This window comes from Oxyura jamaicensis, chromosome 1, assembly GCF_011077185.1.
Source record: "Oxyura jamaicensis isolate SHBP4307 breed ruddy duck chromosome 1, BPBGC_Ojam_1.0, whole genome shotgun sequence".
Lineage (NCBI taxonomy): Eukaryota > Metazoa > Chordata > Aves > Anseriformes > Anatidae > Oxyura > Oxyura jamaicensis.
The window spans coordinates 69,472,440-69,489,359 of record NC_048893.1 but is presented as its reverse complement, the minus strand read 5'-3'; the positions used below and the strand labels follow the sequence as shown (position 1 = coordinate 69,489,359).

The window sequence follows — 16,920 nt, the reverse complement described above, 5'->3', positions numbered from 1 at the left end:
TTTTTAGGATGACTTGAGTTTGAAATGCCTTTTGGTAGTCTGGACTTTGGGATGCTTGGCCATGCCCTAGCTGTTCCATTAGGATGCTTCAAGCAGAGCCTGGTCTGGAGCAGCTTCTGTGCCAGAAATCACAGAATCACAGAATAGTCTAGGTTGGAAGAGACCTCCAAGATCACCAAGTCCAACCTCTGACCTAAAGCTAACAAATCTTCCACTAAACCATATCCCTAAGCTCTACAACTAAACATCTTTTAAAGACCTCCAGGGATGGTGACTCAACCACTTCCCTGGGCAGCCTATTCCAGTGACTAACAACCCTTTCAGTAAAGAAGTCCTTCCTAATATCCAGCCTAAACCTCCCCTGGCACAACTTTAGCCCATTCCCCTCGTCCTGTCACCAGGCACATGGGAGAATAGACCAACCCCCGCCTTGCTACAGCCTCCCTTCGGGTACCTGTAGAGTGCTATAAGGTCACCCCTGAGCCTCCTCTTCTCCAGGCTAAACAGTCCCAGCTCCCTCAGCCGCTCCTCCTAAGACTTGTTCTCCAGACCCTTCACCAGCTTCGTAGCCCTTCTCTGGACTCGCTCGAGCACCTCGATGTCCTTCTTGTAGCGAGGGGTCCAAAACTGAACACAGTACTCAAGGTGCGGCCTCACCAGAGCTGAGTACAGGGGGACAATCACTTCCCTGGACCTACTGGCCACGCTGTTTCTTATGCAAGCCAGGATGCTGCTGGCCTTCTTGGCCACCTGAGCACACTGCTGGCTCATATTCAGCCGACTGTCAACCAATACTCCCAGGTCCTTCTCTGCCAGGCAGCTTTCTAACCACACATCTCCCAGCCTGTAGCGCTGTTTGGGGTTGTTGTGCCCCAGGTGCAGGACCCGGCACTTGGCCTTGTTGAACTTCATACAGCTGGCCTTGGCCCATCAGTCCAGCCTATCCAGATCCTCCTGCAGAGCCTTCCTACCCTCGAGCAGATCAACACACGCACCTAACTTGGTGTTGTCTGCAAACTTGCTGAGGGTGCACTCGATCCCCTCGTCCAGATCATTGATGAAGATGTTAAAGAGGACCGGCCCCAGCACCAAGCCCTGGGGGACTCCACTAGTGACTGGCCTCCAACTGGATTTGACTCCATTCAGCGCAACTCTCTGGGCCCGGCCATCCAGCCAGCTCTTAACCCAACGAAGTGTATGCCAGTCCAAGCCATGAGCAGCCAGTTTCCTGAGGAGAATGCTGTGGGGAACGGTGTCAAATGCCTTACTGAAGTCAAGGTAGACCACATCCACAGCCTTTCCCTCATCCACTAAGCGTGTCACCTTGTCATAGAAGGAGATCAGGTTCGTCAAGCAGGACCTGCCTTTCATAAACCCATGCTGACTGGGCCTGATCGCCTGCTTGCCCTGCAACTGCCGCATGATGACACCCAAGATAATCTGCTCCATGAGCTTCCCTGACACTGATGTTAAACTAACAGGCCTATAGTTCCCCAGGTCTACCCTCCGGCCGTTCTTGTAGATGGGCGTCACATTTGCTAGCCGCCAGTCAAGTTGGACCTCCCCCGATAGCCAGGACTGCCGATAAATGATGGAAAGCGGCTTGGCCAGCTCCTCTGCCAGTTCTCTCAGTACCCTTAGGTGGATCCCATCCGGCCCCATCGACTTGCGTACATCCAAATGCTGTAGCAGGTCGCCAGCCATTTCCTCATGGATTGTGGGGGCCACATTCTGCTCCCCATCCCCTTCCACCAGCTCAGGGTACTGAGCGTCCAGAGAACAACTGGTTTTGCTGTTAAAGACTGAGGCAAAGAAGGCATTAAGCACCTCAGCTTTTTTCTCATCTCTGGTTACTAAGTTTCCCCCCACATCCAGTAAAGGGTGGAGATTCTCCTTAGTCCTCCTTTTTGTGTTGATGTATTTATAAAAACATTTTTTGTTGTCTTTAATGGCAGTAGCCAGATTCAGCTCCAGATGAGCTTTGGCCTTTCTGATTTTGTCCCTGTACCGCCTCGCAGCATCCTTGTAGTTCCCCTGAGTGGCCTGCCCTCTTTTACAAAGATTATAAACCCTCTTTTTTCTCCTAAGCTCGAGCCACAGTTCTCTGTTCAGCCAGGCCGGTCTTCTTCCACGCCGGCTCGTCTTTGGGCACGTGGGGACAGACCGCTCCTGAGCCGTTAAGATTTCTTTCTTGAAGAGCGCCCAGCCCTCCTGGGCTCCTCTGTCTTTCAGTACCGCCTCCCAAGGGACTCTGCCAACCAGTGTCTTGAACAGCTGAAAGTCAGCCCTCCGGAAGTCCAAGACAGCGGTTTTACTGATCCCCTTCCTGACTTCACCGAGTATCGAGAACTCTACCATTTTGTGGTCACTCTGCCCAAGACAGCCCCCGACCAGCAGGTCTCCCACCAGTCCTTCTCTGTTAGTGAACAGAAGGTCTAGCGGGGCACCTCCCCTTGTAGGCTCGCCAGCCAGCTGCATCAGGAAGTTATCTTCCACACTCTCCAGAAACCTCCTAGACTGCTTTCTCTGGGCTGTGTTGTGTTTCCAGGATATGTCTGGGAAGTTAAAGTCCCCCACAAGAACAAGCGCTGATGATTTTGCAACTTCTGCAAGCTGCCTGTAGAACTCCTCATCTGCCCCCTCATCCTGGTTTGGCAGTCTATAACAGACCCCCACCAGGATGCTTCCCTTGTTGGCCTTTCCGCTGATCCTAACCCATAGCGACTCCACCTTGTCATTCTCAGCCTCAAGTTCGATGACGTCAAAACACTCTCTAATATAGAGAGCCACTCCATCACCCCTTCCGTGCTGCCTGTCCCTTCTGAAGAGCCTATAGCCAGACATTGCAGCGTTCCAGTCATGAGAGTGGTCCCACCACGTTTCCGTGATGGCAACCAAGTCATAGCCTGCGTGCTGCGCAATGGCTTCCAGCTCCTCCTGCTTGTTGCCCATGCTGCGTGCATTAGTGTAAATGCACTTCAGCTGAGTGTGATGAAAATTAACTGAGTGTGATGAAACTCCTCAGTATGGAAAAGAAATAAGATAAAACATGACAAGTTTACAAAACAAGACTGGCACAGAGAAAGTGGGCAGAGATCCCCTGTCTGCTGACATTTGTCAGAGCTAGTCCTGAGGAAAGTAGAAAATAGAAAAAAAAGTACTTGAGATCCTTAACTGAAAAGAGGTCAAGTCCTTGTTTCTCAGGCAAAACTCTCCTGAAAGCAGCTCAGATTGGGCCTGAGAAACCATAGGATGGGTCTCCTTCTCCCATCTTTGGGACTCTGTGACTAGATCCATTCTTAACCAGCTCAGAATTTACTGAACAACACCACTTCTGGGCAGCTACCCTGTGATGAGTGCTAACTCTTGGCAGAGACTGCTAGATGCTGGGTGGAAGTCTCAGGAGACCTCTGTAGCTTCCTTGCTTTCTGTCATCTGTCTGCAAGAACAAAGGCACACATGGTGCCTATGCTCAGCAATGGGATACTGGGCTGAGAGGACCTCTGGTCTGAAGCCAAGAGGGCTCTCCTGTCAATGTTATAAGACAAAAGGGAAGCTTCCCTGGATGAGGGAAACTGAGTGCCCTGATCCAGCAAAGAGATGGAAATTCACCAGCTGGCTGCTTGTGCTGACCTTATTTTATGGATAACTAGTTACCTGTGTTTTCTGAGGGTGTGCTACTATACTTCTGGGCAGTATTACAGGAGTTAGGAAAATAAATAAATATTCCACACACAGACTCTGTCCAGTTCTTATTAATGAGTTTGATAGTGGCATGGTGTAAAGGCTGTCTGTTTCAGGCTAGTTTTTAAAAAAACCATCTGCCATCCCTTTCCTGTGGATTTAATGATCTAGTCCTGTAGATCTTGGCAGGTAACTAGGAGTGTTGTTACCTAATTCTAAAGAGACGAGTAGATCTGTATCCCAGATGGTGCAAACGAAATTCACCTCCAGAGTAAACACTTCAAGTTAATGGACCAAAGTTATGCATGTCCACAAGGTATATGTGTCCACCACTTTGTTCAGGTCAGGCTGAGCAAGCTGTGCTATCAGTCAAGCACTTCCCAGGCTGGCTTCAGGATTTTGTTCTTTATATTTTGGTGCCAAATTAAAATCAGTTGCTGAGTGCTGGGGGTGTACTTTTGGAGTTTCTCAGAGCACTTTGCTTTTACCTGGTGACTTTTGGTGTGATGAGAATGGAACAGGCAACACCTCCTCTCCTGCTGTGGCTGCTGCCTTTGGGCTTTGGGACCTCCAGGCAGGAGGGGGACTGCAGAGCTCATTTTCCTGCTCTTGTTTGGGAAACCACAATTTGCTATGGGTGCCACAGCTGTGACACAAAGAAAGTGGATCAGGATCTGAGAAACAATGAATTTGACCAGTCCCTGGGTGCCTGTTATAACCTTGTTCCCTAGTAATCAGCAGGTCTTCTCCCAGGTGGTGCCCAACCCTGGCTTTTGGGTAGACACATCAGGCTGGGAGTAGATGCAGCTAGAGAGTAGCTGGGGAGGGCAAGACAAAAAGGACAGGACTTTTCTCAGGCAGTTCCACAGGACCTCTCTGGAAGCACAACATTGAATATGCAAAAGCATCCATTGCTGACCCTACAAAGGCAGTGGGAATGTTATGACAGTTTTCAATAGGTTTGGCATTGTGCCAGCACTGTCCACATACAGAAATCCTTCCCACAAGGTCTGAACAAGGAAAACCCCAGTGCAACAGTATTCATAAGGATATAACAAAAGCAAATATAGATGGCTTTGTGTGGATTTATGCATTTATACATGGTGGCTAATAAACAGTGATTAAATATGCAGTGTTTTTGTTCTTTCCCTGTTGCCCCAATATACAGAAAATGTAAGAGCTTTGCTTTTTTTTTTTCTTTTTTTTTTCTTTTTTTTTCTTTTTTTTTTTTTTGTAAAAAAGCAAATATGCTCATGATTCAGGAATCATGCTTCCAAAAGCAGAACGTAGGTGAAATTAAGTAGACCAGATACATCAAAAATCAATGCATTTAATAAAATAAAACATCTTTTTTTTTTTCCTCCCTAAAAGTCATTTTAAAAATATGTAAATTTACATTGGTTCAAAAAGGAGATAAAGCTCCTTGTTCCTGTGGTACATAATCACCTTTCAAAGCAATTAAGCCAATTAGACAAATGTATTTGGAGGATTTGAATGAATAGGCCAGGCTAGCTTTTTTTCTTTTGCTTCTCTGTCAAATGAATCATAGATTGAGTCTTTGGTTACAGTTTTGGCTGGTGCTGGGATTTCTGAGATCCCAACATAATTTTTTTTTGCTATCCTTGAACTGGTAGTGATGGTATATGCATTACTTCTGTAGCATTTCATAGAGGACATGCAAAAAGTTTCTTTCATCCCTCTTCTGAAGTTCGCGTTATACACTGAGTACAGGGTTGGCTTAGAAGCTGAAGAACTGAAAGAGATCAATGTGATAGCCATGAAAACCAAGGAACTCTTTCTGTAGTCTGTTTCCTGTGGGTGCCACAGTTGTACCACATAAAAAGGGAGCCAGGACAGGAGAAACACTAAATTTAACATTAAGAACATCTTGATGGTTTTCACTTTTGTCCTTGGGACAATATTCATTGTCCTCCTGACAGTCCTGCCATCAGTGCCTATTCTCCAAATGTACTTGATAACCTTTTGATAGAATAGAATAATGAGGATGGATGGGATCAAAAACACCACCAAGAGATGGATGACACTGTAGATGGCTCCTTCCCAAGAATTTGGGAGAAAGAAGTTGCAATGGTCATCCCCATTGGAGCCATAGAAGAAGAAAGCTGGCGATGCAAATGCAGCATCAAAGATCCAAGATGCTACAATCATTTTCTTGGCTTTCTCTCTTGACACTTTGAAGCTCAGGGGGTAGACAATAGTGTAGAATCGATCCACACATATGGAGAGGAGCACGTATATCTGGACTCCAGGGGTGAGATATTTTATATACCTCACCACCTTGCACATCATGTTCCCCAACGTCCACCTGCCTGAAGCAAACTGAAGCAGCACAAATGGTGCATTTCCAACACTGATGAGAAGGTCTGCACAAGCCATGGAGACAACAAAATAGTTGGTGGTTGATTGTGTCCTCCTGCTCCTGTGGATCACTAAGCAAACAAGGGAGTTTCCGAAGATGGAAAACAACCACAATACTCCAAAAACCATACTGGCTGCTATGATTTCCCCTGGCTTCAGTTCATACTGCAAGATGGTGTGGTTCCTGCTTGACCTGGGTTCCTTGGGTGACTCTGTCATCTCGTGGCTAGCAGGAGAGATGGAGGTATCGGGGTAGCTGTTGTTCTGCAGCAGGAGGAATAAAGTAGGGAAAACAAAGGGAGCGTTGTTGTTATCCATACTGTGGTCAAACATCATAGTCATGTCCTTTGTTCAGGCTCTACATAAACAGAAAAGACAACAAGTTTTATTTAATAAATGTGTGTAAAATCCTACCCTAATCAATGAAAGATAATCTTAATAATATACATTGATTTCAAAGAAATGGTCAGAAATATAAGATTTTCTGCTATAGCAGATGCCATTATGTTTCATACAGACTTATATTAATGGTCCAGCATTAGGATGGAGCATTTCTGTCCTCTGAAGGATAAAGTCCATCTTGCAGATACAGACTGAGGTGCAGTTTCACCAAAACTCACAACCTCAGTGAATGCCATATGTTCTATTGGTTCCAGAAATGAGCTGTACTACCTGGTTGTGGAAGTTGTAAAAACAAACAAGTAAACAAACAATCAAAAATCAGACATTGACATCAGAACCAAACATTGTCTCTGTTCACTTGACTTTACAAATATCTTTAAAGTAGTCAGACAAAGGAGGTGTTTCTTATACTGAGAAGTAGAAAGGAGAGTAATATTTTCACAATAATTACATCTTCATTGATCATGATGCTAACAGCCAAATCCTGCTCTCATCAATTTTTTTAGCAGCATTGGTGTTAATATTTAGATTGAAGTACATACACTCTCACTGTATGACTATGACTGTAAAAGTGGCAAAAGATGATAAAAAATACTGGAATCATATAATATCCTGAGTTGGAAAGGACCCACAAGGATTATTGAGTCCAACTCCTGGGTCCCCAAAGGACCACCCAAAAACCAGACCCTATGTCTGACAGTGTTGTCCAAATGCTTTTTGAGCTCTGCCAGGCTCGGTGCTGTGACCAGTGCCCTGGGGAGCCTGTACCAGTGCCTGACCACCCTCTGGGTGCAGAACCTTTCCCTAACCCCCATCCTGACCCTCCCCTGTCCCAGCTCCATGCCGTTCCCTCAGGTCCTGTTGCTGTCCCCAGAGCAGAGCTCAGCGCCTGCCCCTCCGCTTCCCTCGTGAGGGAGCTGCAGGCTGCCATGAGGCCTCCCCTCAACCTGCTCTGCTCTGGGCTGAACAAACCAAGTGAACTCAGCTGTTCCTCACATGTCTTGACCTCTAGACCCTTCACCATCTTTGTAGCACTAAGTAATAAGTACCCTAAGTATTTCCCATCTTATGTGCTGTTCATACTCTACTCAAAGGTAATTTGTCCTTCACTAGCAGAGATGCTTTTGAGCCCACTCAGTCTGAATGGATTTTTGTTGTTACTGTTCTTGAATTGGATAAGCTGAATCTTCCTGGTTCTGGACACAATTTTGGAAGATGAGAGATCTGGATTTAAAGGCAAAGTAAAGATCAGCACAGTGAAGGGACTTGTACCAAGATGAATAGGGCCCCCTCACAGTGAATCTTCCTCATCTCTTCCATGGTGAGGAAACTGCTGCTTTCTGAAATAGATCCAGAGAGAAATATTTCTATTTCCACAGGCCTGCTATGGGAGAAGAAGGAAAGATCCCTTCCTTCCCTTAGTCTCCAGAAGTGTCACTGAGGATGGAGGGGTGGGAATGGCAGAGGTCAGAAGTTGCATCACGTGGATCTGCCTCGGGGGACACAGCTTGAGTGACAGGAAAGGGAAGGTGTGTGGAGAGCTTTGCTTGTGGCTGCTTATTCTGGGTGTGGACGGACAGAGCTGAGTGAAATAGTCTGAGGATGACTGTGCTGTGCCTTGAGTGGGTGCTGCTGGGGTACTGGGGTGTTAAACCAGAGAGGGGCTGAGTGAGGGACAGCCCAAAAGCCCACGGCTGGTGTCCTTGCTGTGTAAATGGGGCCTACGGCCAGCACCAGGATCAGAAGCTAAGATGGCATTTCAGCTGTGCTTTGCACACCATATTATTTTCATCAACAGCTGGACATTGTATACCTTAAAGAGTCTATTCTGAACTATATTCTGTCCCTGCATGTCTTTGCCTTGCTAGTTACCTGTGCCCTTGATATCAGCATTTCCCTCTGTCACCCTGAGAACAAGGTTTCTGAATTTAGGTATCCCTGGTTGAAATGACTAGCTAGCTTGCAATGGTGAAAAGGATCCCAAATGACTAGAATACCCCTTCTTTTTACCCCCTTCCTCTTTAAATAAATATGGTTTAGTTTGTGATACCTCCTTTCTCTTTTTCCCTTCAAGTATGTTCCCTTGTTTGCTTGCCAGATCCTTGGAGTCTTCATGTTTATAACCTTTACAGAAATTGCCTTGCCTGGCAATTATTTTTTTCATAGCTTTCATGGCTATGAGGCAGATTAGTGAAATTCAACAAGTCTGTAAGCATGAGGCCCCCCCCGCCCCCCCCCCCCCAAAAAAAAATAAAAAAATAAAAAGAGAGAGATTAGACCTATGTTTAAAGGTATTATTCTTCTGTGAGTTGCCAAACTGCTCACTATTAGATTTATATTAGTTGAACCTGGGAGCCTCCAGTGCTTACCTCTCCAAAGCAGCACAGAGCAGTAATACAACATGGATTCTGATTGCTAACTACAAAATCATCATGAATGCTAAGAAGATCAATAAGAATGCTAAGAAGATCAATAATCCACCTACCTTCTAGACAGTGTTTTTCACTTGAATGGATGCTAGAGTGACCTATTGATTTCTGAGGAAGTGCCATAATGCAGCTGCTGGGCAGTGTGTGTGGTTTTTGTGTGTGTGTGTGTCTTTTGCTGATGTTTTTTGCTCTGCCTATATCTAGCTTTGCACCAATTGCTTTCTCCTTGTCTGCCTACTCAGAATGGAGCCTGGAGGCACAAAGGCACTGGATGAATTTGGGATCTTGCTCCTTGCATTTTTCTGTATGTCATCTTCAAGAACACAATACAAAAAAAAAAAAAAAAAAAAAAAAACAGATGTGGAAGAGGAAAAGATGTACTAATTGATGTGGTTAGAGAAGATGTTTTCCCCCAGCTTTTTAGACCCTGTGTTCATTAGCTGAACTTAATACAACATTGTGTGCTTCACTTGAACAGGCTAGATGTACAATCAGCTCCATGCTGCAGGCACAAATTCAGTATGCTTGAAAATGCACAATGCATTTGAGAGTAGTACATCACGTCTGCATAGATGCAGCCACTCTGCACAGAGGCAGCCAGTCTATGACAGGACCCTATGGTGTCTCTCTTCCAAATCTTGGCCCCCGCAGCAGCGACCTCGCACCGTGCCCAGCTGCTGACTGTGAACCAGAAAATGGGTCAATGTGTGAGTCACCAACACTGCTACCAAAGCAGGTGGCCTCATTTATCAGCTTTCATGTTCAAGCAATATCTGGGAACTGAAAACAGCTCCTGCTCAGCTGAACACTTAGCTGAAGCAGTCTGAGGCCAGTAACAGCTGGTTTTGTTTCAATGTTAAACAAGGAACCTTGCAGGAGTACCTCCTCTCAAAATAGCACTTGCAGACATCAGGAATGAGACCCAGAAGTGGTTGTTGCGGTGATCGGGTTGTCAGCCACCTGGAAGGGAAGGTGTGCATATAAGCCGGCACATGATGCCCTGCCCCTCGACCCTTCTCGTGCTGCCACACCTAATCTTTCTTTCCCCCTCATCCTTAGCTGCCTTCCCTCATTATTTCCTTAGTAGCTTTGCCTGGCAGAGGAGTCCTAGTTTCTGAAGCAATCCTGCTTCCCTTTCTGCCCCCTCCATCAGATGAATCTGCTCCCCTGGAGATATCCTGCTTTTGTCAGCTGCCTGTGAGGAATTTGGGCTGCTTTCTTTGGCAGAGTGGCAGGATGCACTGACAGCACAACCTGCTATATTACATGTTAGAATTATATGTAATAGAATAATACATGTGGAGCCTATTAACCAGGTAGAAAAGAACATTATGGGCTAATTTTCTTCCTTAATTTCCCTTGCCATGCAAAAGTACCTGCCAGCTAAAAATAGCCAGCTGCTTGCTGCACAAATTACACTCAGTAGAATAATAACCAGATGAAATCTCTTGATCAATATTGAAGAGTAGTGGAAGTCTCTTTATAGTTATAGAATTGTAGCACTCAATTAATACTTTTTTTCTGTTGCATTTTGCCTAAAAGTTAGCCCAACATTTGCTTACCGGGGAATGCAAGTTATATGCAAACATGCAATTCAGCGGCCCTAACAGGGAACATATGTAACATCCTCTGAGGTGTGTGTGGAGAGCTACCTTGTAGGTGACTGCAGAGAAAGGAGAATGTCAAGAAATGTATTCACGTGTCTTGTGTCTAAGCTTTGCTAACAGGGAGAGCAAAAACAGAATGGGAGAAGACTTGCTGTGTGCCATCACTCACCAGAGACCATATGCTTGTGCTGGAACCTTTTCTTTTCTTTTTTTTCCTTCTCTCTCTCTCTCAAAGCAAATGTTGTCTGATTAGCCAGTATGATCTGAGATTCCTGCATGATTAATTTTTCCTTCTTATGGACCAGAAGCTGAATTACTTTTATATTAAAGGTTATTTATTCTGTTCTGTGGATTTAATCCTGTTTTTCCCAGGTGGTGCTGAGATCAGAATCATGTCCTGATTTGAATCTAAGAACCTTTCTGTCTATGGTCCTGCACATTTTTTATTTTTATTTCTATTTCTGTGGGAAAGTCTGCTTTCTGTAGCAGAGATTTAAACTTCTGCGTTACGGATAATGCACCTAATGGCAATGTGAATGTGAAAAGCACAGAGTATGCATCACTCTGTATTGGTCTAGCATACAAATAACTAGAGGTTCTTTATCTTGTTAGATGGTGATTCTTCAGTTTTCATGCCCCCACTTGCTGCATTGCTAAGTGAAATATGATTTAAGTGTCAATGAGCGGTCCAGCTTGCAAATATCAGATCTGCAAAAAATGACGATGAGCTCTTTAGCCTCCCCTGGCCTTGGACAGATAAGAAGTAAAAATTATGTGTAGTAAATATGTAAGGCCTAAATGCATTTTTATTTTTTAAAATGCTTTTGTTTGATTCTCCATTAAAACCAAAATAATACTGATCTGAGTGAAATGATACTTTCTAGTAATTGTGAGTCTGCACTGATGCAGCAGTGCCAAATTTCTCACTTATTCTTTTGAATATTATAGAGTGAGAAAACTCTTAAAACTGATGTGAAGACTCCCTGTATTTCTGTTTAAAACCCAGAATTTTATGCATTTACATGGGAGAAAACAGGGTACATGAAATGATTCATAGTCATCAAACAATAATTTCCTGGTGCCACAATTTCCATTTTATGGGCCTTACTTTGTGATTTGAAGGCCCAAATACACCATCTTCAGGGATATCTCTTCAGGTTTATAGTAAAGGAAACATATACTTGCTAACTCTCCAAAACAGATCTGTTACTCAGAGAAGTATGACATAAAGCTACAAGAACTTCAAGAATGACATAAAACCACTGCCGTATCTACTCTGCTGTTGTACAAAGCCCACATGGCGTAGTTACTATGTGTTTAGATGTTTACTGTCTTGTCTTGAAGTATAGTTCCCATTGCAATTTGGAGCAGTAAAAAATAATTGGATTCACAAAGGAATGCAATAAATGTCTTTTTTACTGTTTAATCAAAAGAACAAACAAAAACAAAAAGAACAACCTTTTGCCAACTACTGTGTTTTAGGATCAAAAAGGTAGATAGAGAAAGACCATTCAACCTTACTTACCCTAGCACTAACAGAGTGGCTTTTTTATCCAACGTATTTTACTTCTCTGTATCCTCTCCTCACTGCAAAATGCTGGTCACGCTGTGGCCCAGCAAATTATTTCAAAAGCATTATGTTGGTCATTTACTCCCTAGACTTCCCTCTTTGAAGAATCTCTTGGGAATAGCAGCCAGACTGGAAGAGGAATGCTTCATCTAAAGGAATTTAATCAACATGAGAAGCGAGAGCAAATTGAATCAGGATGGGGTGCTTTTGTCTGGGTGCAAGATGCTAGAAGGTGACATTCATCCTTGCCTTAATTCAAATTAACTACAAGGCTCTCAGGGCAATAATACTTTTAAAGAAGAGCACAGCCTTTTAACCTGTAACTATTTCTTGCTATACAGGGATCACTGCATACATACTGAGGCCATTTAGTACTTGCCCTTCCAGGGCAGGAATGTGGCTACACATGCTTTTGAAAGCGTGCAGATTCTCTGCCAGCTCTTGTCTCTGGTCTAGTACTCATAAAAGTGCTCAGCTCTTTTCCCTGCTCCTGTTACAAAGCCTTTCCTATTCCCAGCTGCTCTTCTGAGACAAACCCAGACATCTCTTGAGGTTGAGCAAAACCTGGACATTTCTTGAGGATAAGTGTTTTCTTCCTCACTGTCTGCATTCCAGTAGAGAACACCTGCCCCTCCTCTATCAGGAGAATAAGACGTTTTTAATAGAATAAATCTCATGAGATTCATACCCATATTTCATACATTGCTGCCTGCAACCCTGGCTCTACCCTGCTGGTGAGGATTCCTGTTATGCAGCATAGTTAGCTAAAGACAGTGTGACTGGAGGTGTGCATAGGCTGGTTCAGGTATGAAGCTTCCAATGCCAGTGTGGCTGCAGCACGATGTATGGTAAAAGCTTCTGGACAGAACTGACAACATAAGTTAACATACATTATTGCATCTTATATCAGCCTCCAGGAGCCTAGCCTGCACTGCAGGATGAGGTCATGGGAGTGGGAAATAGGGACAGAATCAAATAAAGGAAGATGTTCTTAAGTTCTAGCACATATAAAGAGTATGTGTTGTATTCAGTGACCGCATGAGCATGAATCTCAACAAGGATTTTCTGCTGTGTGCTTGAGGAAAGTAAGAGACTAACCAGGCTTAGCACTTGGTGAGCCAGGCAATAACTCATCAGGCCAAGAACAGGGCCCATATATTGCTTCTAGTTCTGTCGCTTCACATCTGGATTAAATCCTCTGCCTGCAGAGTTTCAGCGCAAGGCCTGAGTCCTGGCCCAAAGCAAATCCATGGGGCACAATTCCATGAGCATTCAGGGTTGAAAGACACCTGTAAGCCACAAGATACTGCACATTGGCCAACTCTTCTTAAGGGACAACTCCATCTCTTGTGATGGCAAGACATGCTCATTGTGATGTTAAGGGTCTGGGAGAAAAACCTTCTTGCTACAGTTAAGTCGATGAATTTTTGTCATGTATTTACAGAGGGTTAAGATTGACACTCAGGCAGTGGCTGTACCTCTGTTAACCTGAGGCAAATTGCTAGGCCACAGTAATTTATTTATGCACATAAGCCCTAAGAGTACATTTGCTCTGTGTTGGCAGTGGGAAGCAGCCTTTACAGAGACTGCAGGTTCCATTTATACCCTAAATCATGCTCTGGTTCAGGAACAGAAAGCAGAAAAAATATGAGACAGATTTGTGCTCACTGCTACCCAGATGCACACCCTCACTGCATCAGCATCTGCAGAGTCGGGAAATGGCTGTAGAACTCTTCAGCAAGGCCATCACTTCAGATTAGCACTGATCTAAAAATAATGGCACAACCAAGATCTTTGCCCAGTGTGACTGTGGGGGCATAACAAGTGGGCTCAAGGAGAAGAGGAACAGACCTGGTGTCCAACCTTACTGTCAAAATAGGTTCCACTTACTGGAGTTGGGCAATGAGAGTGTGAAAAGCTTGAAATACACTTCTGCAGGCTGCGTGCCTTCCTTAGTGGGGACTGCGTCTGTCCTCAGACACTGCTAGGTTGGACCCTTTCCAGATTCATTGGTAAAAAAAAAAATAAAAAAAATATACGTGCTCTCTCCCACACGCTTACATTCATTTTTGGCAATGCTGGGCCCTGCCCACAATGCAGCATGGACTTCTGCTTGATGTGAGGAATGCGGCACTTACCCGGGCTGGTTTGTCACAGTGGGTGTTGACAGATGAGCTGTGGTGGATCTCATGCTTGGCTGATTTCTCTGCCCATCTCCTGAAAATTCTCACCCTCTCCCTGCCAAGTGTCCTCTCCCCCACAGGAAAAACGTGCCAGCAGCTTTGGTGAGGACAACAGCTTAGCTCAAACTCTCGCTGCCAGTTTTCCCAGGAGAAGCTGAAGGTGTTTTTTTTTTTTTTTTCCTATATGGAAAGTTCATGTGGAGATGAATTCTTGACATTTAAGCTTGTGAAAGGTGCTTTCTTGGTGCTCAGGCAGTTCATATGGTAGCAGTATTTTTGCACTGGTAAAAACATTGATGCCAGGATGAGAGAGTGCCTGTCATATGTCTCCATACCTTTTTCAGGAGCACAGACCTAGTGCTCACACAACACAGGCCACCTGCGCCAGACAGTGCCAGGGAGCGGTGTGGCACCAGTGGCTAATAGTAATGCCAGGGATAAAGTTGCCAGAGATCTGAAGATGCTTCCAGGAGGACTTGTCTGATAGGAACAGGAGAAGCAGAAGACCTGAATGAGCAGTAGGAGAATGCTCCCATGGGTCTCTGTCAGAGGACATGGCCATTAGTGACAGCATTTCAGGGTCTGCCCATACTGACATTGCTGGTGAAGCAAGAGGGAGCTGAAGGCCATGCAAAGCCCACAGTTAGACTGGAAATGCCTGATGGTGATTGTTGGAAGGGGTGTCCCAGCTGAGCTGGGCTCGGGTAGGACAAAAGCATGCTAGAAGAAGCCACTGAAGCAAGAAGCTGGCCTGCTGAAAATCCTCGAGCTGGAGATCTCTTCTTGGGCAGGGTGCCAGATGCACAATATTGGCAGCCTGTCAGAGAGAAAGTCTAGGGAGTGATGGAAGATGCTGGAATGGAGAAATCCCAAACACACAAGTGCTGCATCAAGTTTTGGTGCTGAGAATGCTGTGTTTGTGGTGGGGAGGGGCAGTAGGCCCTACTTGAGGCTGCTAGAAGTTATTCTGCATAGTCTTGTTGTTTTTTTCTGCAAATCAAGTCACTTGTTTAAGTGATTAACAGTGGCTTTAGCAGCCAGTCTTCAAGAAACACTGAAGATAATGCCTGCCAGAAAGAACTGGCTATGAATCCTGCCTCATACAAACAAATGGCCTTTTGAAAGCAGAAGGCAGTTTTACTTCTCCGTAACTCTGTGGAACCAACATACTGTTTGCAATGCTGGAAGCCAACTGGATAAATGAAAAAAGTGCCATAATTTAAAAATAAAAATACTGAGTGTAGGTGAAGAGAACATAGATTTCTGTAGAAATGCAGCTGTTCATTCTGCAGTAATTCTACTTGCCCCTTGACTTTCAGCAGAATCTTCTTAACAGCCAAGCCCTGCAGAGCATTTGGCCGTGAAGAACGAGCCCTCCTTGCAGAAACCCAACGATTTTAAAGGCACGCAGATAAACACACGTAAAATGAACTTCTGGGAAAGACAACCTCGCGGGGGCTTGCAGAGGCAGCTATCCCTACAGCCCCAGCACTGCTCAGCACGGCAGCTCTCGGCGCACATACCTGCTCCAGAGCATCCTCCCAGGGGCGCCGCTCTCCTCCTCCTCGCTATCCGTGCTGAGGGCACCTCCGGGAAGGGGCCGCTCATGCTGGAAGCCGCGCAGCGCCTTCACCCCTGAGGGGCTCTGGCGGAGATACTGGAGACGCTCTGCAGGCTGCGCATCTTGCAGACCTCTCCTTCGACACCAGAGTGGGGGCAAAGCGACGTTTTTTGGGGTGCTGCCGCTGGTTCCGTCCCCGGCCGCGGCTAACGCGTCCTGAGGGCGGCAGCCCCCAGACCCTCCCAGCCCCCTAACCCCCCCGGACACCCCGGCACCCCCGGACCCCCCTTCGGGTTCGGCGCCGTCAGTACCGCGGACAGCGCCGCGCCTCCCGACGGGGCGGGCTCCACGCGGCCCCTCCCCGGCCGCCGGGGGTCCCGGGGGGACGCGGGGGCAGCCCCGGGGGATGCGGGCGGCAGCCCGGGGGGACGCAGCGGGGAGCCCCGGGGGAGCCCCGCTGCTCTGCCCCGCCGGCCCTGGCTGCCGGCGCTGACGTCCGGGTTGCTATGGCGCGGCTGCGGGCGGGGATGCTTTTCTGCCGCCGCCGTCGCCATGGGACCCTGGCAGCTGAAGGGAACGGAGAGGAGGAATGAGGAGGAGGTGGAGGGAATATTCAATTAGCTTCCCCTGAGAATGCGTGCTCTTTTCTTCTTTCTCCTCCTTCTCCTTCTCCTTCTCCTTCTCCTTCTCCTCACTTATGTATGAAGTGTAAAGAAAGCATCAAATATTAACTATTTTGCTTCAACATGTGTTAATTTTTACCGTCTATACCCTTACCAAGACCGGTATGACTGGGGAATGAGTGCAAAGGAAGCGGCTCTAAAATAACATGTTAATTCTGAATAATGTAATATGTAAAATTATAGCATTTTGTATAATATGTAATAATGATGCAATAAGTTATTAAATTCTCATTGTGCTATTTTGGGTGAATAGCCATGAGAAACCAGGCAAGAGAACATGAGGTCAGTATTAGACACAGAGATTCAGAAAATACTCTGGATCTGTTAGGAGACAGACCCAGCCACCTGCCTTGAGGCTTTGCTTCCCTGTCACTGACAAGCAGAAGCACATCCCTTTTCCTTTTCCTTTTCCTTTTCCTTTT

The 16,920-nt window shown here is 45.8% G+C and overlaps 1 protein-coding gene across 1 annotated transcript; it reads right to left on the bottom strand.

Moving 5' to 3' along the window:
* Nucleotides 1-4,994: 4,994 nt before the first annotated feature.
* GPR19 (G protein-coupled receptor 19) lies at nt 4,995-16,399 on the bottom strand. The gene is made up of 2 exons (XM_035308670.1): nt 15,778-16,399; nt 4,995-6,421 (listed from the first exon to the last, which is right to left on the bottom strand). The coding sequence occupies exon 2, from the start codon at nt 6,403-6,405 to the stop codon at nt 5,152-5,154; it is 1,254 nt and encodes a 417-aa protein (XP_035164561.1). The 5' UTR covers nt 6,406-6,421; nt 15,778-16,399; the 3' UTR covers nt 4,995-5,151.
* Nucleotides 16,400-16,920: the final 521 nt, after the last annotated feature.

Coding starts and splice junctions, on each gene's coding strand:
- GPR19 (XM_035308670.1), bottom strand. CDS start 6,405: ATGACTATGATGTTTGACCACAGTATGGATAACAACAACGCTCCCTTT.